This window comes from Heterocephalus glaber, unplaced genomic scaffold (genome assembly GCF_053883595.1).
Source record: "Heterocephalus glaber isolate CG9 unplaced genomic scaffold, H.glaber_assembly_v1.0 deba00001452, whole genome shotgun sequence".
Taxonomy (NCBI): Eukaryota; Metazoa; Chordata; class Mammalia; order Rodentia; family Bathyergidae; genus Heterocephalus; species Heterocephalus glaber.
Genome location: NW_028258302.1, coordinates 9,846,181 through 9,868,429, shown reverse-complemented (window position 1 = coordinate 9,868,429; position 22,249 = coordinate 9,846,181). Strand labels below are relative to the sequence as shown.

Here is a 22,249-nt window from a genome sequence, read left to right as displayed (position 1 = left end):
CAATAAAGATATAAAAGATGCTCAATCTCATCATTAACCTAAGAGTGAGACACCATTTCATGAATCCACCAGATTGGTAAAAATTTAAAAGTCTGATAAAACCCAGTGTTTGCATAGATACACAGAAAAAGGGGCACTTCTTTGGTTTCTGGGAAGAGTGTAAATTGTTATAATCACTTTGTAACATGAATTTTGCATTATCTAGTGAGTCTGAATATTTGAATACTTAAAACCTTACAATTCTGGATGGATTTGTACTCTAAAACTCAAAAACATGTTCATAAGAAAGAATGTACATTAATGTTCATATTGTTTGGAAAAAAATTTGAATGTTCGTTAAAAGTAGGCCAGGTTGACAACTATATTTTCTGGTGATGGAGTACTACACAGCATGAATTAAGTCTCATGCATGAGCATGAATTTTAAAAAATTAATTTTGAGTGAAAAGAATCAGGTCACTGAAGAACATTTGCTATGGTTTAGTTGTGGTCATTTTCCCCAAAGGTCCATGTGCTCGAAGCTTGGTCATCAGTGTTGCAATGCTGAGAGGTGGTGAAATTTTTAGGAGGTGGAGCCTGATTAAGTCACTGGGGCTGTTGCTCTTGAAAGGCATCAAGTAACTCCTGGTAGACCCAAGTAGTTTCCAAGAGAGTGGGCTGTCATAGAAACCAAGCCCGGCTTTGGAACCTCTCTGCTTCCTGGCTCGCCACACACAGAACCTCTGATGTGATGCCATCTGCTGTGAAGCCCTCCCCAGGGTCTGAACCAATGGGGCTGCACATTCCTGGAACTTCAGCCTCCAAAGCCATGAGCTAAATAAACCCTTTTATCCATCACCCAGCCTGAGATGTTTTGTTTCAGAAGCGGAAAACAGACATTTATAGAATGATTCCATTTATATAATGGAAGTGACATGCAAAAGTTAAACAACAGATATTTTTATAGAAAGATGAATATGGAATCAAATTATAAAGAAAAGTAATGAAAGATTCATCCACATTTCAGGATCATGGTTAATTTTAGGAGTAGAGAAGCAGAACACACTGAGAAGGAACAGGGACTTCCAAGGTGTTCTTTTCTTTAGGATCAGTGATGGCACTTGTTCTATTCTTCTTTAAACTGCATGTACATGTGACAATACTTTGTATACATGTGATATACTCCACAACCTGTCAAAGTTCCCTAAAGCGTGGCATGGGTAGCTCTTGATCGCTGCTCAGCCCAAGGACAGTGCCCTTTCATTGGAGCTCCCTGGCTTGAATTCAGCACGGGTCCTCTATTGCCCCAGGCTCTCATGTACTCCTCTGGTCAATGAGGCCTTGGACCATGGCCTGAGCTGGCACCCGAGGACTGTTTTCATCTGTTCAGGCTGCTACAACAAACCACCGCAGATTGGTAGCTTATAAGCAACAGTAATTTATTTCTCACAGTTCTGGAGGGTAAGGAGTCCAAAAGGTGCTGGCAAATTCATTGTCTGCTGAGGGACTCCTCTAGGCTCATGTCTTGTCACTGTGCCCTGACATTAAGGAACTGTCAAATGAGCTCCCTCAGGCCTCTTCTATAAGGGCATTAATTTCTTTCATTCATATGCTCTACCCTGATGATAGTTACCTTCCAAAGACTTCACTTCCTAATATCATTTTGAGAGCTAAGATTTCAAGATACGAATTTTAGGAGAACACACTCAGACCAAACATATCAAGGATTTCACGTCTTTTCTGAGAGGAAGAACCCAGTGTCCAGGACACATTTAGAAGCAAGTCCTTTCATGAGGGACTTAGGAGAACTGCAGGGAAGGGTGGCCCGGGGCTGTGCAGTCTCCTTCACCTGGTCCTGGCACAGGTGAGGGCTTAGAACAGGAACAGGCAGGGGAATAAGAGATCTGGCCTAGCACCAAGGTAATAGCACATGGAGCTGCTGATATCTAAATACTGTATAATAATAACAACTGTGACGGAGATGACTATGACAGCTGCCATTTATTGAGTGTCTTTTATACTCTACACCTGGAGCTAAGGGTTTCCATGCATTATTTCAGTTAACTCTATGAGATTGGGTGCTTATATTGTTCCCTTTCTGTGGATAACAAAATTGAATCTCAGGTGAGATGAGAGAGCCAAGGTCACACAGCTCAGATGTAGCAGAGTTAAGATTTCAACTCAAGGTTGTGACTTTGGAGTCCACATCCTATTACTAAAGCCATAGAGAGTTGAAATGAATTGCCTCAAAGCCTGGGTTCCATTACTTGGGAAAGAAGCGTGTTCAACTGGAATACAGAGGCCAATGGGGAGGGCAGTCTTGTCTCCATTCCCCACTCACTCTGGGCTTTAGCTTCAGTCTGTGGTCTTTACATTATTGCTTTTGTCTCTGCTTCTCCATCACTACCTCTTCCCTGGGCTTAGGACGAATGTGTTTAAGTTTCTCTAAGTGCATATATGAGGCACACACACTGTACAGACCCACCATAGCAAATCCTGCAGAACTCAAAGACCTGAATGCAGTTTCTGATTCTGTCCCCTCGTTCTGGGCAAGTCCTAGAAACTTCCTTCGTTCCTGTCTCCTTATAAGATAGGGCTAATAATATCTACCTTATATCTCACGGGTATAGAGGTCACATGCTCCAAGCCCTTTATAGTACAGAAGAAGACATGGAGGTCTCAAGCAGGGGAGAGTCACACAAGGTCACACACACCTAGCCCAAGGTGAAACAAGGAATAAAATTGAGCTTTCCTGACTTCCAGTTCAAATATGTGCAAGGCTCTGTAAACTAAACATGAAGATCATTCCATAGTGGGCACAAGCCCATAGAGAAATACTGACTTTTCTAGGTAGTATCTGCTTCACATGCATCAGAAAATAACGAGCTCCATGACTAACTTTGGACTCTTAGAAGGAACAGGCAGCCATGAGTGGGAACCCACACAATCTGTTCATGTGCATCCTCCCTGAAACTACTCTGTCTTGTGCCCAAGAGCATAGTATTCCTTTCAAAGTCAGAGAGGCCTTCGATCCCTTTGGAAGGGGCTGCCCTCTAGGAAGCGCTAAGTGACAAGGTGGGGAACAGGTAAACGGCCAAGTCACCCTGAGTTGATAAGTTGACCTGAGGGAGCCTGGTCTTGGCACCCAGGATCAGCCTCACATGGCTCTGTCCCAGCAGTGCTACAAAGAGGACCTGCACTGGAAGCTGGGAGCTCTCATGTAGGCTAGTCCATTCTCTTGTCTTTGGGGACTCTGAGGCTCAGAGAGGCTATCCACTTACTCAAAGTCACACAACTAGTGAATGATAGAGCCAGGAATCAAGTCCAGCTTTGACTCTGGAGCCTGCCCTTCCCACCAGGTCAAGCTGCCACACTGACCAGAGAAGGCGATGGCGAAGATCCCACCCGTGGCCGCATCATGGTGGAACTTGAGCAGGACCTGGTTGGTTGAACTGTGCACTGTTTTCTTGGCCAAGCTTCGGGTGAAGACTCCGAGCTGTGGAGTTGTTTGTTGTGGCCCATCCCTGCATGTAGGAAAGAAGGTTCTAGCATGTCACCAGTCATCATGGCTGCCTCTCCCTCTAGTGCCATCAGTGGCCATGAGGGAGACATGGAGTGGGTAGCTGTGACTCCTCTTGGACCCAACACTTTTTTCTCAGTGCCCTGAACACCTCCCTCAGACCTCTTTCAGCTCCATCTTCCAGCAGGGTCAGTGGAATGGGTGAGACTCATTCATACAAACTGTTAATCCACCTGATCTTCACTAGCCCAGCCCTGTTGGTAGGTGCAGTGCAGACACCATGGAGCAGGGCTGTGGTTCTTATCTCAGGTCTTTTCAATCTGAGGCAGCCTGAGGACAGGGCTGAGGAATTGCTATAGGAATCTCCTGTGCTCTCCATGCAGCCCTATTTCCTTATTCTCCAGGCAAAGAGATGCACTCCTGTTCCCTTTCTAGGCAAAGGATTTCTTCCCTGGAATCATATCTAGTCCCTCATATCTGTTCTTAGACATTCCTTATACAGTTAGCTGGAAATTAACCCAGAAAAGTCTGATTACAGAGATACAACCTTGGGAATTTTGGAAAAGAATCCCACTTTCCCCTGACTATTCCCAGATTGGCACTAACCTCCAAACAAAATAACTTTAAAATGACTTTATATCTTTGTTAAAGACAGTAGTTTGGGGAAAAAAAATCTGCCTAGGAAACTGTACTTATCAACTAATAATGTGCATTCTCATTTAAAAATCAACTCAAGTTATATGTAACTATATGACTCAGTGCTGAGCTGTCCAGTTCAGAAACTGCTAGCCACATGTGGCGATTTGCATTTAAGTTCATGAAAATTAAATAAAACATAAAACTTAGCTTCTCAGTCACTCTAGTCACATCCACATGCTCAGCGTCATGTGTCTGGTGCCTACCATGTTGGACAGTAAGGACACAGGACATTTTCATTAGTGCAGAAAGTTCTGTTGGAAAGTTCTGTTGGCTCAGCCTGGGATTACCACAGGGATTTCTCACAGTTCCACCCCAAGCCTCTTCTATTAGTCTGGTTAGCTTGTCTTGGGTACACGAAGAATGTGTGGTACATGAATTTTGGAAATACTAAGGAAAGCCTGTGCAGCCATGCTCATTCCTATCCACACACCCATTGGGCCCTAGAAAGCCACAGGCGGGGAGCCCATGCCTCCCAGTCCTCACCCTTCAAAGAGTCATATGGCTAACTAGAGCCGAGCCTTAACCCAGTGTGCAGCCCCTCTCACGATCCTTTCTAATTGCTTATTGATGTGGCACCTGGCCCTACCAGATGGTGATGAAGTCTCCAGAGGGCTCTGTCTGCAGCAGGCTGAGGTTGAGGCGAACACCATGACCAATGGGCACAGTGATCAGCCATACACAGTCCTGGGAGCTGGAGTATGGACTGGGGTACCCAGGGGAGTACACGGTGCCATTGGAAGAGGTGATGTTCCCGCCACAGGGGACTGCCAGGGAGGAAAAAAATAGACAGATGAGCACTGGAGATCCCACCCACCAGAAAACTCAGATGACTTCCTAACATACCCCAGGTCCCAGCATCCTGCCAAGGAGGTTAGGTGGGGTGAGGGAGAGGGGACTGGGCTGAGAATAGCTGTGCCTGGCTCCACACACCAGACCAACACCCCACACCACGTCTGGCTCTCCATTGTTACTATAGGTGCTTCTGTGGGCCTCTTCGCCCTCCTTCTCATGGGAGAGCCTTGCCAAGAAGGAAGGGTACACAGAAGCTACCCTCTTCCTTCCGGGGAAAGGGAGGAGCAGATGTTAGAGTCAGGGCTGCGGTACTCTTGCGAGGAAGAACAAAGAGATTATGAAAATTGTTCTCTTTCTTTGGTTTGTTCTTTCTAGAATGGTACTTCTGGTCTTGAATTAGAGTTGATAATTTTTTGTGGTGAGGCCAGAGTTGGGTTTAAATCCCAGATAAACCTCTTATTGACTATATAACCTTGAAAAGTAGCTTGGTCTCTCTGAGTATCCGTTTCTTCATAGGTAAAACGGGCCCAAGAATACACCCTCACAGGATTGTGGTTTAATGATGCATGTACAATATTTGGCCCAGGGTAGGGGTTGTAGCTCAGTGGTAGAGTCCCTGCCTAGCATGTGGAAGGCAACAATAAATAAATGTTTGTCCCAGTATCTTGTCTATAGAGGAGGCATACACATAGATATGACCCTCTCCTTATCTTCCTTTTCCCCAGAAGCAGCACTCAATTTTAGACGCATTCTGACCTAGGCTTTAGGCTGGGGGTGAAGAGGCTTGAAAGCCCCATGGTATTCAGACTCATTTACCAGGGAAGAGAACGAACAGAGATTCTGGGCAAAAAAAATCTCCAAACACCTAGATCCACAGTAATGAGTGTTTATGGCTGATGTGGGGCCTCAAGTAGGCACATGGATGGGGCAAATCAGGCTGAGGAAAAAGTCACAAGTACCTCCCAGGCAGAGGACAGGATTCCTGTGAGCACAAATACATCCTGAAAGTGTGCACAGAAGCACAGCACCCCTCCTCACACAGAGAATAGGCACTCACTGCCAGGCAAGGCCTGGGAGACAGTGGGGAGCCTGACACTCAGGTTCTGTCTATTCAGACACAGCCAAGAACACCTAGAACATGGGGTGAATTCATCATCATGGAATACCAGGGCATGTTGGGGGAGCCCCATCTGAACCAATGAGAGCACAGAATGGTTTCTGGTAGGACTCACACTTAGACTCAGGCCTGAGGGAGACTAGGGCTAAGTAGGTGAGGTAGGAGAGAAGAATGTCACCCAAGGGAGAAACCAAATGTGCCAATAACCAGAGGCAAGAAAACATGGCACACCGGAAACATGGAAAGCCTTGCACTTAGCTGGGGTACCCGACCTGTGAGAGGGGAAGATGCTGAGGGGCAAGCAGTAACCAGGCTACTTTGGGGGCTGGAAGATGAGGGTGCTGTAATGCCTTTGGAGTAGGGGAGTGTCAGGAATTCATGATGGTCTCAAAGCCTCACTTCCTGTCTGGTGAAGAATGCAGTGAGTGTTCAAGGTGGCCCACTGGGGAGTGAAGTCAGACCAGTGAGGAGGTCCATCTCATTGGTGGGCTGGGCTAAGGGGGAGGCCCTGGGTAGAAAGAGGTGGATGCGCATGAAATATAGCGAGGATGTAGAAATCTGGTGCATATGGGAGAGAAGCAAAAAGGAGTGTGGATAAATTAAGGGCTGAGTAATCAGGGAAGTTATATATGTCAGTAGATGGGGATTTAGGTTCGATGGTAGGAAGATGATACATTCAATTTTCAACAAGTTAGGATTCAGTCACCTCTTACTTAAGGGAAGATATCCAGTAGGCAACTGGATATACAGATGCGGCTCTCGGTAAGGAGATAAAGGGTGCAGATTAAGATGGCATTTAGGGATATGAGCATGGACGAGAGAAAGAAGAGAGTCTAGAACAAGGATGGCAAACCTTTTAGAACTTTCAATGATAACAAACAGCCGGCTGTGGCATGCATGCTATACGTTCGCCACCACTGGTCTAGAACAAAACTTGAAAAATAACACAATTTAAGGGACAAAAAGAGGTGACCACAGAAGCTGGTAGGAAGGTGGTAGAAAAGCAAGGGAATATGATGCCAAAGAGACCAAGGGAAATAGCTTCTCAGAGGCAGAGAGCTTCTGGCTCAGAGAGCAGACTGAGAAAGAGCTGGTCTTTTCTCTCTCCCAGGACATCATAAAAAGGCAAACAAGGAGTAAGAAGGGGATCAAGGGGAACCAAGTCCATGACAAAGCTTGTCACATAGCATGTGTGACCACACAGCAATTCCACAGTGATCAATTATGCACAGGTTAGTTCTGAAAAACCAAGGGGGAGTTTAATAGTTTTAGAAATTATAGCTTATATCTCAACTTCAGGACAGCTCAGTGCTGCAAACAAGGTTTCTTTCTCTCTGGAGAGCTCATACTGAGAGTTCATGGTCTGAGCCACCTGTGGAATCCTCTAGCTTTCAGGGACTACCCCATTTTTCTAAGGAAGAAACTGAAGCTCAAATAAGGAACAGAGCCTAGGTTGTTAGCTAAGTACTTTCTCCTGGTTTACTGCCCTTACTTCCTATTTCAAGACAAATTCCAGCTTCTCTTCCAGGAAAATGCTTGGCTGGCAGAGTAAAAAGGGAAATAAAATGAAACAGCAGTGCTCAGAAGGGGATAGAGGCAGCAAAGCCTCTGGGTTATCTTCATGCTGGTCTGGTTTAAGACTAAGATGCTAGAAAGTGCCACTTTTAGCTCCCTGATATTGTCAACCGAGCTCTCTCTAGATACATGTAGGAAGAAGAGAATAATGGCCGGGGTGGGGGTGGGGGAGCGAAGGGAACAAGAGGATTCTTAGGAAGAGGCCTCATTCTCTTTTCCCTTTGGGAAGATGCCATGATTAACTCTACCTTTTACCCCTCAGATACCCCTGGGCTCTGCACTCTCATGTGGAGACTTCCTTCCAACAGATTAGCTCTTCCCAAAGGTTGGGTCTGTCTTTTCCTTGGTTAGGGCCAGGCCACATCTCCATCATATTCTCCCTACTGCTGGCTCAGGGCTCTGTCACCTGGGGGCCTCTCCCTACCTAGGACTAGTGACACCCACATGAAAGGACAATGGGCCAGATTTCAACTGGACCTCCCAGCACTGGTGATCCCATGCAGGAGACAGGAATGAGGAATACGGGTGCTCTGTCTCTGTCTCTGTGACAACCCCAGGAAAGATCACCAGGGGTGATGGAGGGACATACCTTCACACCTGGGTAGGGGGTGGTCCCAGTTCCGGTTGGTGCCATGTTGACATGTGAGGACAGGGTGGCCAATTAGCTGATATCCCGGGAGGCACTCAAAGGTCACTGATTGCCCAACATTGTAGCCAGCTCCCCTGACAATGCCATTTGCAAAGGGCTCTGGGTCTGGGCACTCTTGAAGTTCATAGGCTGCAAAAAGATTGGGAGAAAAGGTCACTTTATTCTCTCTGGGTATTTTCTTCTCAACCAGTATATATTGGTGAAGCATCAGGACTTGGACTCAGCTAAACCTTTATCACTCACTAGGTGTTGGCTTTGGGTACGTTCCACAACTTCTCTATGCCTTCATTTCTTATTTGTTAAATGTTTATCATGAGGATTAAATAGGATAACGTATGTTATGGGCCTTTGCACAGTACTGGCACATGGGCAGAGCTCAATAAATGTTATTTATTAGTGGTATTTCCATGGGAAAGGAGGATCCAGGAAGACACTGCTAGGTTGAAGTGCCATCAGTGCCTGCTTGGGTCCAGGAATTGGCCTGGGCACTTTCGTGTAGCTTCTCTCATTTAGGTGATTAAGATCACAAACTCAGGAAGCAGCGATGTGAGGATTTGAATGGGGTTTTCGGGCTCTGCAGAATTAGAATCTATGAGGAAGGAAGAAATCTGGTAGGCATAAGCCAAACCTGTGGCAAGGACAAAAAGCTTCCAGAGAGACTTGCCAGGTCCTGAATGAATGTGTGACTATTATACAAGCAAGTCTCTCCAAAGACCAGGAAAGCTGCCCCCTGAGAATATGTGAGCCTAACTCAGAAGAAGACATTTTCACAGGAATAGCTGAGGGATTTGCTGAGCATGGGCCACAGAGCAAAGCGTTCTACTAATTGGGTCCACAGGAGAACGTTCTCCGCAGCAGTAATTGGGCCCATTCTACAAAAGAAATCAGAAGTGGAAGGGATGGAATGTTCTCACAGGGGAAACTCTCCAAGGGAGTAGCTGAAACCAGATGAATGCTCCACAGAAGTAGGTGCAGTCATCACACGTAACAATATAAATAGCGATGGCCTCAAAGCTGTTTCCTACACACCCACTCTACAATGGTAGCTGTGTCCTGTGTTTCCATTCAACAGTCAACATTCTTAACGGGATGACCTGGGCAGGTTTCATTAGAAATCACTGAGGCAACTGGTGTGTTAAAGAACTGAGCATGCACAGTGGGTGCAGGTGGCTGGAGAGACAGGGCCCTGTTAGCAGAGGGGGTTGGGGCCATCTGGTCACGAAGTCTTGGAGGAAGCAGGAGTTTGTTGCCTAGTGGGGGCCCCTGAAAGCCTGGGTAGAAGCTATGTGGGCTCTAAAGAAGTGACAACTCTGAGGGCAATGCCCACGAGTTAGAAGCTGGAGCAGCCTTAATGAGAGTGGCACAACTGTCGAATTGGAAGGAGTTTTTCAAAAGGAGACACTTCAGAGAGAATGCCTGGATTCCTTTCAAATTGAGACAACTCTCAGAGTTTGTTCCCCTGGAAGAAGCTTCAGAGGGACAAGGTGGCTCAGAAGGCAGAACTGAAGCCTAGGAGTAGGAGTAGCATTGACCTTCCCAAAGCAGGACTTCTCAAGGAGAGGAGTCAGGTTGTCCCCATTGGAGATGCTGCCTTGGGAACAGATGTGATATCAAACAAGGCACCATTATTAAAGCAATAATCATGATGGTATCTAACATTTGAGACAATTAGATGTATTAGTCATTTTACTAAGTTCTCTCTATGTAAACATTATCCTCTTGAGAAGTTTTAATGGAGTAAGTTAAGCTTGCCAGACAGGAAGGCCTTAGAAGGAGTAGCTTATGCTGTTAATAAAAATTTTACAGGAATTTTTTTCCTGAGGAAGGGAAAAGGATGCCCCAACCTAGGAATTCTGGACCATCCAATTAAGGAATTTTGAGGAAGAGGAAAGATTTGGACTTCTTCTAAAGAGAGAAGTGGATCCACAGAAAGCTAGGCCTGATGAATAGAAATAATGTCAATGAGAACAGCTGACTCTTCCATGAAGCTGGGTCTTCCCATAAAGGAAAGCCTGGGGGTAGCACTCAGAGCTTGTTTAATGGGCCCAAGTCCACAGGGCTGAGGGAGGTGTAAATAAAAAATGGGGCCCATAGTTTAGGGAGAGTTATTTGGGCCTGTCATAAATTGGTAACCTTAGTGGAAGGATGGGGCACTAGAGACAACCTAGTCCAGAGGTTGGGACCATCATAACAAGAAGCCTTAATGGAAGCTGAGCTCCAGTCTGACAGGTATGGGTGACTTATACCATGGGTGGCTCCACAGGCATCAGGACCACGGCACACCAGCAGGTGGAGAGGGAGTAGTAGGCCTGTCACTTGGAATAGAACATCCAGGCAAAGCCTAAAGGTGAAAATGTGAGTGGACAAGTGGGTCTGTCCCAGAGCAGAGGCCCCAGTGGACTTCACTGAGCCTCTCATGCCGTCAGACCAATCTCTGAAGGCATAGTGAAAAGCTCCCTGCCACAGGGAAAGTTCTCTGAGGATGGCTGGGAACTATAGGCGTGCGAAGCCTCATTGGGAGCAGCAGACATGGCACAGAAGGAAATGTTGACCGAAGTGTTGCCAGGAGGCTTCCCAAAGGAAGGTGGAGGCTAGCAGGTGTGGGGTCCTCTGAGGCAAGGCAGGGCTCCATGGGAGCAGTTACGTTTCTTGGGGATAGAGGTGGGGAGAGTGTCAGTGGAGAGTCTGAGGTTACCACTGAAGGACAAAGACAAGTGGGTTTATTGCACCAGGAGTGAGTGAGAGCGGCTGTCCCACCTCAGAGATTTAGTGGGTGGATGTTGCCTGTCGAGGGGTAAAGGTATGGGGTAGACCCAGAGCAGCTGTTCCTGTTAGAACTGTGGCATTGTTGACACATATTTAGATGGCGATCAGGAGAAGCTTCCTTGAGAGAGCACTCCAGTTAAACTCGTGTCTCTCCGATATTCGTAGGCTGAAGTCTTAACCCCTAGCACCAGAGCATGCCCTCACTGAGCAATGGGCCCTCTCCTATCTTCCCTAAATTAAATGAGGTCACTAGCATGGGCCCTAATCTGATGCAAGTAGTGTTTTTATAAACAAGGGAAATTTGAGGAACCTCGATACTAATGGCTCTCTAACTTACATTTCTACCAACAGTGTGTGAGGTCTCCTTTTGCTCCATGTCCTCATCAGCATTTAAGAGAGGGTTTTGAGCATTATCACCATGAAGAAATGATAAATGTTTAAGGTGACAGATATGCTACCTACCCAGATTTGATCATACACAATGTATCAAAATATCACATTGTACCCTATAAATACGTACAATTATCATGGGTCAATCAAAGTGTGGCTGGTGGAGACAGACAGACACGGGGACAACACCAGTGAAGATGAAGCCATAGGCAGCACTCGCGAATGAGGCCCAGCTTCTCCGGAGGCCCCCATGGTGGTGACAAACCCAGCTGTGCTCTCTGAAGTTCCCCTAGACCGACATGACCACTCCAAAGAGACATCCCCTTGTAACAGGCCCAACTGTGCCCACCTCACGGGACACCCCATAAGGCTTTCCCTGAATGAGAGGCCCCATCTTCACTCAACATACCTCCAAACTCCAGGCCATAGTGGGGAAAAAGCCAAGTCTCAGAAAATGACACATAGCACGGTACTCTGTATACAGAAAACTTTGTAAAACATTACATATTTTTCCAAGGTACACATAACATATGCACAGTGAGGCAGAAAAATGTCTGGGAAGATTACCTCAAAAAAATAGTGGTTGCTTCAGGGGAACAATCCTAAGTTTAGAGTCAGAGTCAATGACAGCATAGGCCTCACCTGTAATGTCATGTCTTTCTTTTCTTTTTCTTTTAACAAGGTGATTGTGTTGGTGTATTGTTTGTATAATTAAAAATCAACTTTGAAAAAGAAAATGGTGAAAAAGAGTATAGTATGATCCAGTTTTACTAAAAATATAATAATATAGCTACAACAATATATGTATATAAAAATGAAGAAATATATATCGAATCATTAAAAGTTGAAATCTCTCCATAGGCTAGTGATGGGTGAGATTATAAGAGATGTGTGCTACAGCATGAATGCTTGTGCTGTCCCCAGATTTACACCCTGAAAGCTAATCCCTAACGTGAGAGTGCTTGGAGGTGGAGCATTCGGAGGTCTTCCCTCAGGAATGGCATTAATGTCCTCATAAAAAAGGCCTGAGAGAAGACCTTTGCCCCCTCCACCAAGTGAAGACAATGAGAAGGTGCTAACCCCAAAGCAGGAGGAAGGCCCTCACCAGACATGGGCTTTGCCAGAATCTTGGTCTTAGCCTCCAGAACTGCAAGAAGCAAATTTCGTTGTTTATAAGCCACCCAGTTTATGGTGTTTTCTTACAGCAACTTGGGCAGACTAACACAAAATGTGCTCACAAAAAGATCTGTAATATTTTATCTTTTTAAATAAGCATGTACTAGTATTAGAAAATATCTGAAAATGTGGGAGAAAGTCAGAGGAAGAATTTGGGAGAGGGATTACAACACATGGTTCAGTCAGTGACATTTAGGGAGGCGTCCAAGGGAGAGACTAGGCTTACGCGGGGCTGCTGCAGTATACAGTGGCAGAGGTTGGGCACAATCTCCATAGCTTCAGAGGAGAAGCCTGAGTCAGAGTGGATGGGCCCTTTCCAGGGAATGTGTGCCAGGTTTCACCTCAGGAAGTGCAGCCTTCATGAACATGGTTGGGCCTTAAACAGGAAAACCCAGCTCAATGTGCAAGGCTTGTGGGGTACTCAGGACCTTGGACCGAGTCCCCCATTCTGTGCTGGGTGGAGCTGTGCTGAGAGTCCCCGGGCCTGACCCACAGCAGCAGTTCAGCATCTTGAGCCCAAGGGTGAGTGGCTGCCTGGACAGCCCAGGAGGCCTGAGAAGGAACAGATGGGCCACTTGTCCAGGGAAAGCTGCTGGCTGTCGGATCTGGACACTTGTGGGGCCTCAGAAGGTCCTGCAGGGAAGTCTGCAGGAGTATTGAAGCTGAAGCTGTCAAATGGGGTTAGGTAGCCTGGGGGTGAGGAGATGTCACCCACAGGAAGCCTTCACAGAGAGCCCTGCCCCTCACCTCTTCGCTGCTCCCCAGTCCCTCTCAGAAAGCTGGGAAGACAGAGAGTTGTGGGTAAGAAATGGGGGTGGACAGTGCAGTGCTCCTGTCCTTACCCTGATACTCCAGCTTGAATCCTGGCCGGTTCTGGGAGTGGTCACTGTGGAAATACACGGTGGTCTCGTGGGATGTGGATAGCAGGGAGCTTGGCAGCTCGCTTCCACTGAACCTGCCCATCATGCGGCTGGTCTCATAGGGGCCGTTCCGGATTTCTATGAAGTCATGATTGGGCTCGGTGGAGAAGTTCAGGAACTGGATGTGAGCTCCTGGAAGCAAGATAGAGGCAGACAGTGCCCAGAGCCACGCAGTCCTCAGCCACACATCGCCCCGTGAGGGCAGCTCCAGCAGAGCCGAGTTCTCACCACTGACTCCCCACCCGCCCAGTCAGACACGCTCTGAAGGTTGCCAGACCAGCCCCTTCTGCCTTCCAGCAGGGCCAAAAGTCTATTATGCATTCAAAAGTAAAAGCATCGATGATCTCGAGCTCCATCCTGAGTTTATTTTACTTGATTGAAAGCAAAATTCAGGGTTAACGCTTGGTTTGAGTTACACATCTACAATATCAACTTAAAGATAATCTCAGTAAAATGAGCTTTTTTCTTAAAAATAACAACCCCCACACTTATTCAAAAGACCTGACCTTTAATACTGGTGTTTCCCATTGTACAAAAGACCCCACATCTTCTTTATCCATTTGTTGGTTGATGGGCACTTGGGCTGTTTTCAAGATTTAGTTATTACGAACCATGCTGCTATAAACATGGGTGTGTATATATCACTGTGGTAAGATGCTTTTAATTCTTTCTGGAAGATACCAAGAAGGGGAATACTGGGTCAAATGGAACCTCTAGTTTTAGTTTTTTGAGGAATCTCCACACTGATTTCCACAGGAGTACTACTCTGCCATAAAGAAGGATAAGCTTGAGACATTTATAGTGAAAGGGATGCACCTAAATTGGACACACATTTTTAAATACTGCATTGTTTCTATGGTGGGAAAAACCGAAAGTGGAAATAAGGACTGAGATGTATAATAGATATTGGGAAATGGGAAGAAAATATTAAAATGGGAAGGGGAACAAGGGAGGGGAAAGGGGCAAAGGAAGGAAGGGACAAGGAAGAAAAGTGAAAATAGATGGAAAAAATGGGACAGAGCTTTTGTATATAGGGAGAGGAGGGAGGCTTGAAGGGAGGAGGGATGGGAAAAAAGAAGAGGTAGAACATATCACGTACAGGTGCAAATTCTCTATGATGAGTATCATCATTATGTATATCTAAAATGTACCAATAAATACTTTGCTTCAAAACAAAATACTGGTGTTTTCTAGAACCCCTAAGATGATTCAGAAACATAAGAGTTAGAACCATACATTAACTATCTATTCCATGGAGAAGCAAAATGAAGTTCACACTTTGGGATCTTAGTGGGTTAATCAGGCTCTCCTAGCAACATGACAGGTTACATGGATCCAATTAAGCCCTTAAAATATATATTTATATATATTACAGTGGTGCCTTAGTTCACGAACTTGATTTTTCCACAATTCTGGTTGTATGAGAATTGAATCAAATTCAATAGTTAGGTTCATTGCTGACCTTATGGGGGAAATTTGATTTAGTTCTCGTCCAGTTTGGGTTGTGACCTGAATTTTAGAGAAAATTGAGTTTCTGAACTGAGGTACCACTACATATATGGAGATGGGAACATTAATATTTGTTTTCTAATGAGATTTTTCAAAAACTGGGGGAATGAGATTTTCAAAACTGGGGAAAATGCTACAGAAGAAATCTATTTAGTGAGCATGGGACGGTTCTCAAAATATACTGCTGATTGTGAAAATCAGATTGCAAAATCGTGTGAATACAATTCTAACTGTTCGATTAAGAAACTTGGAAGAACATTCGTTCGCTACCACACTCACTGAGTGTTTGCCACGCATTAGGGCCATGGTAGCCATCACAGGATGAGTAAGATGAGAAGGTCCCTGTCTTCATGAGCGTCCCAGTCTAAGGGTGTCGGACTAAGCCATTACTGATTATCTCTGCACAATGGGATTACAGATGGAGTTTGATTGGTTAAATGTGCTCATCTGTACTTTCTAATTTGCCGAGGATGTGTACCTTTGTGTAACTGTCTTTGGATCTGGGCACCTGATTATATAGCAAATAAAGACCTGGCATCCAGTGCTGAAGACCCTTCATCTCCTGCCTCTCCCGTCCACTCTTTCCCTTCACAGAAGCCATTGCCATCATGAATTTGGAAGATATCTTTCCAGTTCATCTTTAGATTCTTAAATATATGTCTGGGCTTACGTATTTCAAATATTTACATAAATGATATTATATCGAGGCCGCAGCCGGGAAAACGGCGGACGGAAAGGCAGGAGAGGAGAAACCTGAGAAGCCGAAGTGAGCTGCAGCCGCCGGAGGGCCTGAAGAAGAAGCAGAAAAGCCTGTGAAAACTAAGACTGTTTCTTCCAGTAATGGAGGGGAAAGTTCCAGTCGCAGCGCTGAGAAGCGATCGCTGAAGAAGAAGCTGCAGACCTCCCAACAAAGCCTACAAAGGTCTCCAAGTTTGGATTTGCCATAGGTAGTCAGACAACAAAGAAAGCATCAGCGATATCCATCAAACTTGGATCAAGTCAGCCTAAAGAAACTGTTCCAACTCTTGCTCCAAAAACCCTTTCAGTAGCAGCAGCTTTTAATGAAAACGAAGACAGTGAACCAGAGGAAATGCCTCCAGAAGCAAAGATTAGGATGAAGAATATTGGAAGGGCTACACCAACATCAGCCGGACACCTCAATTCAAAAAACATCATTTAATTGTCTTGGTCATGGACATTTCCAAGATGAGATTTTATATTTTGTTCCCATAGCTTCTGGTTATTAGAAAACCCATGCTTTCCTTTATTGAAAGAGTTTGGTCTGGCTGATGTTGGTGTACCCCTTCCAATATTCTTTGAAATTAGAGGTAATTTATGTTTTATATACAGATTTCAAGACATTTGCTAATTTTGTAGTTTCATGTGATTGGTTCCCAAAGGTTACAGATAATAAAGAAATCAGAAATGGTACCTTTTTAAGAATTGCATATTTTCTTAGACACAACTATTAGCACATTAAGAGGGGAGCAAAAAATAACTATCTACTTAAAACTGTCAGCAGTGACTCCTAAATTAACTCCCCCATTTCCTAAACTGACTGTCTGGCTCCCAGGAGCAGCCTTATAGAGAAAGGGGGAGTATTGTATTGAAAGGAAAATGTTGCTGGACTATTGACTGAAAGTAAATTTAGATAAAATAGTTTTTTGCCTTATGGGCATTTGTTTTCTTATCATATTATTAAGTATTGCGTTGCTATCAGTGGATACAGATGCTTAGCTCTTTTACTAAAAATAATTTTTAAAAAAAATTTCTATGTGAAGTATAGCATTTGAAATGGCCCATTTCACTTTAATGGTCTTGTCTACCTTCACTAGTCTTCAAAGAACAGCCATTTGCTACCAAAGTAAATCAGTATTTTGAATGTGCTTCTCTCGGTTTTTGTTTATTAGCTAATTCTTGTAAGCATTTCCACCAGAACTTGAGGCAAATCATAAGGAAGCTGTTTCTTTTAAATTAAAAACCACCACCAAAAATTTAAATGTACATACTGGTTAAGTATTTGGCTGGTTTTTATTTTTTAAAAGGTATAAACACCAAAAAAAAAAAATTAACATTGTAGAAGATGGAAGACAATAAGATGCATTTTCTGTAACTTTCTCTACACATTTACACCGCCAAGTTGTTAAATCCAATTTGAATTGAACTCACTACAGGATTTCTTATTAGAACAATTTTTTATTTTTATAAAATAAAATTTTTTATTTTAAGTGTATACATACTGCCCAGTGGCCTGGGCATATTGTAGGTACTGAAAATGAAAGAAAATGCATCTTCAAACACATTTTACAGAATTGTCCATCACATATACTGTTAGATTTGTGTACTGTAGGGTGTTTTGTTTTGTATTTTTGTACTGTATAAGGACTTTTTTAAAGTGACACTTAAACACATCTTTGAAAGCATGGTCACAGACAAAAGGAAAATGATAACTGATTTCCTTCAGAATGCCTACAATGTTAAATTTGGAGGCAGCTTCAGACTGTTTTATTGGTGGTAGTTACTTGCTGATCTTTTTTAATAGTAACTCCAGAGAAGAAACCTGCACATATGCCTAATAAGTTGTTCTTTTACACTACAGTTTAGATTAAGCCCCAAGTAAAACAATGGAAATGTACATAGAACTATTAGTTCTTACATGATTTAATTATACCAAGATACATGAATTTAACTTTAGCTTTACTTTTATGTAGGCAAACTGTTCATTTTTGTCCATTTTACTGTTTGTTAAAATAACATCCCTCTCCTATATACTCTTTTCTTGACCCAACTGAAATACTAAGCTAAGGTGAAGATGAGGAGATAAACGACTGAGATGAATGTCTTTACTAAAATAACCAATACATTTTGTCAAACTCAATAGTTTTCTGATTCTCTATTCCACTTAACTATTGGTTACTCTTTTGTTTTGTTTTTTCAAACAGAGCAGTTAAGACAAGTTGCTGCTCTTGTCCAGATTCTTGGCTAAAGTAAAGGGAAATTAAAAATTCTTAGAGTTAATTAGAGTCCACATAACTTAGCACACATAGTTCATATAATTGGAATAGCTTTAATCCAAATCTTTTTCTTTTTCTTTTTTTTTTTTGTTTGTTTGTTTTTGTTTTGGGTACTGGGGATTGAACTCCGGTCCTTGCGCTTGCACAGCAGGTCCTTGCGCTTGCACAACAGGCGGCAAAACCACTGAGCTAAATCCCCGGGGCCCCCAGATCCTTTTCCACTGCCAAAGGATTGTCTGTCCTGTGCTTTGGCAATCCTGCCAAAGCATACCCTTGAAAATCCTGAAGGGTTAGAAAAGTATTCTTTTACTAGTGTCTTCTGTCATCCTATACATAAAATTAAGACCATAAATAAATAAAAAACAAATCCTGCTTTTTCAAAAAAAAAAAAAAGATATTATATCACGTATACCGTCGTGAAACTTCTTTTTACTCAATGTTGTGGTTTTCAAGGTCAATCCGTGTCAATGCACACCCATAGAATTTGCTCACTGTAACTATATACTAAGCAATTCAATCTTGTGAATTCCTCAACCACACAATCTTCTCCCTTGCTAAGTAACATCTGGATTGTTTCCATATCACTTGTGAACCCCTGCTTTTCTTTCTGCAGCCCCTGTACCCTCCCACACTGGAGAAGGCAGTGGCCTATGCGCCCAGGAACCTTGTGGAAAGAACTAGCCTGCGCTCGCCATCTGGTGGCAGCAGCGCGTATGTGCAGAGGCTTTTTACCAGCGGAAATCCATGTGGGATCGATCAGACAAGGTGCTGGAATCCAACGCTCATTTGAAAAAGTGAGGAATCCTGGTCCGTGTGACTGGACCTGCAGCAGTCTCAGCCCTCAGAGCTTGAATAAGAACTAAGACTTAGTCCTGATGGCCGAACATAAGGACTCACAGAGAACAGCATTCCACTTAAGCTTCAGTTGCCTTTGCATGCTATCCTCTCCCCAACTCTGTCATTCAAGGTTCTGCGCCCAGCCTCAATGGAGAGTGACAGGGGCTTCCAGACCCACTTTTCTCAATGTTTTAAGATCTGGAGTCTCCCAAGCCTGCCAGTTGTTTCCACTTTGCCCCCAGTTTCCTTCAGAAGATGGTGTTAAATAGAAGACTCCATCCTTCGAAGGGTCACCAGCCTCTCTCCTCCCCTCCAGCTAGATGCAGAGAAGGCTGGTTCAACTACTTCTAATCAGGAGACCTACTCTGAGCTGAATGTTAAATGATAAAATAAGCAATCTTCATTTCTGAGGATAACCTCCTTAGGATATTCTCTCTTAGAAGCAGAGCAATGACTTAGGTGAGATCAGTCTCATCAGGTCCATGCAGCATCTTCAACCTTTATCCCTTCAACAGATACTTGGGGTAAAATTATGTTCCTTGCAATTAAACTTTGTCTCCAGATTAATGTCCTCCGCACCAAACAACCTCCATGCCTACGTACTCCATGTTCTTCTGCCTGCAAAAAAATGTTTTCCCCCAATCTCTAGGCCATTTAGAATGTACCTAGGAAAAATGCAAACTCAATTTCATGTTGACCTTAGCTGAGTTTAATTAAGATGATAAACTCAATATGAGAGTTAAAAGCACAACTTGAGATCTGGTCTTGGTAAAATAGATTGTTTTTTCCTCTTTAACCATCCTTGGGTAATTTCTTATTCCATATCCTTGGATTTTAACTCACTACTCAAATGATAATAATGGCAACCCCTAAGATTTTTCCTTCCTATACTTTCATCTCTGTCAGTCTTAATTGATCTTTGGGACTGTACAAAAAGCAACAGACGAGGAATAGAGAAGCAGAATGCTGAACTTACTTAGCCACTGAGATTGGACAGAGCTCTTTTAGCCCAGAGGCCTGGCTCTGAACCCTCAGCCTCCCAAGGAGGCTACAGACTTACCAAAGCCCACGGGCAGCGCTATCTTCCAGGAGCAGTCCATGTTACTGGGGTAGTTGCCTGGGAAGCCAGGGCTCAGGATCACCCCCTCCAACTCCTCCACTGCTCCCCCACACTGCGCTGTGACAATGAGACAAGATGGGTGTTAGGACAGCACCTCAGAGAAAATACAGAGCCATGATGATGTATGGAATCTACCTGATGACAGCCATCTTAAACTTCTTGAGTCATAAACCCCTTTGGGAATCCAAAGGAATCTCCCTAAAAGCTGTTTACATGGGGAAAACTGAGTACATACATTCAAGAAGAAAAGCACATCCTAAGATGGCTACAAGTCCACAAACCCAAGTTATGGACTCTTGACCTTGGACCTACCCTTCACAGGTCAGTGCTCTTTTCAAGGATGTGCAGGAAAAGTAACAGTGGTCTTTTCCAAGAGAGGCTTCACCATATTTCATGCTCACTTCTCCCTCTCCCTACTGCCCAATCCAGTAGATTGCAGAAAAAGGACAAAGGGGAAGGGACCAGCATGCACCATGTTCCCACTCTGCCATGTAGCATTCCAGACTGTTTCCAGATATATCTTCCATGGGACAGAGTGGTTGGAAGGTGAGCCCACCATCAGAAAAGTGCCTGTGATTAGTACCCCATGGGAGCTAACCACCAGGCTGTGTGAGAGTCAGTGACCCCAGGAGGGCCCAGGGACATTTGGTTTCACGGTCATCTGACAACATGGGCAGGGCTGGGCTCCACTGCAGCTTGGTCAGTCCATTGGGTGTCTTTCACACCTTAAGAGGAAAGGTTGTGACAGCAGAAAGGGTTTGGTCAGTCAGGGGGCCGAAGGAGGGCATGGAGGAGAGGTAGAGCCAGGGACCAGGAAGTGCTGTCCAGGAAGGGGGTGACCCAGATACACCCATGAATGGATCGATGTAACCTAACCACCTAGGTTCAAATCCCCACTTCACTTCCCATGGGACTGTGGGCAAGTCCTAAACACTTCTCAACCTCAGTTTCCCCCAGATACAATAGCACCTATTCTTCAGCGTTGTTATGAAGGTACTGGAAAGGACTGCAGCTTACTTGGAACAGGGCTGGTATACACAGTAAACCCATTGCCAATGGCAGCTGCTGGTGATGCATTAATATGGGTTCCTTGGCCAGGTCTTTGTGGGATATACTGGGGACAGTGCCTCAGGCTGTCAGTCATGTTTTGACCTGCTCTGCACACCATGGAAATCACAGAAATGATTCCCTCAACTCATTTTCCTTGCTATCTCAAGGTCTGCTGGGGGGGGGGCCACTTTACAGTCATAGAATCTTAGCTTTCCTTTTCCGACTCTACCACCGTCTCTCAATCTGCAAAGACTTAGATTTCCAGCTGAAGACAAAGATCCCTCCCCTGAAGAGCTGTCATGGGGAAACAGAATACCAAGCCTCACACCTAGCAGACACCCAATGAAAGTTCATTTCCTCCTTGCCTGACCTGACCAGAAGTCTCCAAGGGTAGTGACCCCTTTTCTTACATCCACTGATTTTCTCATCATTGCTCAATTTCTTGTTTCATGTGTGACCCTTGGCACTTATGAGTAGATTCATGTAACCTATAACGAGTCATAGGGTAAACCCAAAGTGTGGGCAATTTTACCATGTGGGGCCTGGCTGGTTGGACACCTGTGCCTGTTGTCTGGAATCACAATGGCCCTCATAACATTTTCAAGTGGGCAAACCTCTTGTGACTTTTCCCTTGGTGTGCAGAGTTCAATAAGCTTGGAATAAGAGTTAGAAATTACAAAAACATCAGTTAAAACCTATGGATGGGGAACAGATCCAGAAAATCAAACTGTCTCCTAACTTGAGCTTGAACTCCGCAATAGTCCACTGAACTCAAATCCCTGGAGAATGGCTTTGCAGGGACTGAACAGCCGGGGTTCTCTTACCAATACAGAGTGGAGGAGGGTAGTTCCATCGGCGCACAGTTCCGGGCATGCAGGAGATGTGGGCGTGGCCCTGGAGGAAGCGGGAACAAGGTTGGGCTGGAGGACCCTGTGGGCACAATCCTCCCTACAACCCGGAACCAGGGCTCCTTGCGGCCTCGTGTTAAGGAATGAGATAATGCAAAGATACATAGGTCCACTGTGAGACTGAGGAAAAGCGGGGCGGGGGGGGGGGGTTGGAGTTGGGGGAAGGACAATTATTAACAACTATTGCTAAAGAATTCTCATTACTAAAGGTTTCCTTGTGAGATCCCTT

The 22,249-nt window shown here is 44.7% G+C and overlaps 1 protein-coding gene across 7 annotated transcripts in view; it reads right to left on the bottom strand.

The window, feature by feature from the left end:
• The window catches only part of Csmd2 (CUB and Sushi multiple domains 2), a 582,265-nt gene that overhangs the window by 78,039 nt on the left and 481,977 nt on the right, over positions 1-22,249 (bottom strand). For all 7 annotated transcript variants that reach the window (XM_087215348.1, XM_087215347.1, XM_087215349.1 and 4 more), the window contains 6 exons: positions 21,937-22,006; positions 20,003-20,119; positions 13,505-13,714; positions 8,271-8,459; positions 4,784-4,961; positions 3,357-3,502 (listed from right to left, as the gene is read on the bottom strand). In XM_087215348.1, coding sequence (XP_087071474.1) covers positions 3,357-3,502; positions 4,784-4,961; positions 8,271-8,459; positions 13,505-13,714; positions 20,003-20,119; positions 21,937-22,006 — 910 coding nt within the window. The remainder of the gene's footprint in view (positions 1-3,356; positions 3,503-4,783; positions 4,962-8,270; positions 8,460-13,504; positions 13,715-20,002; positions 20,120-21,936; positions 22,007-22,249) is intronic.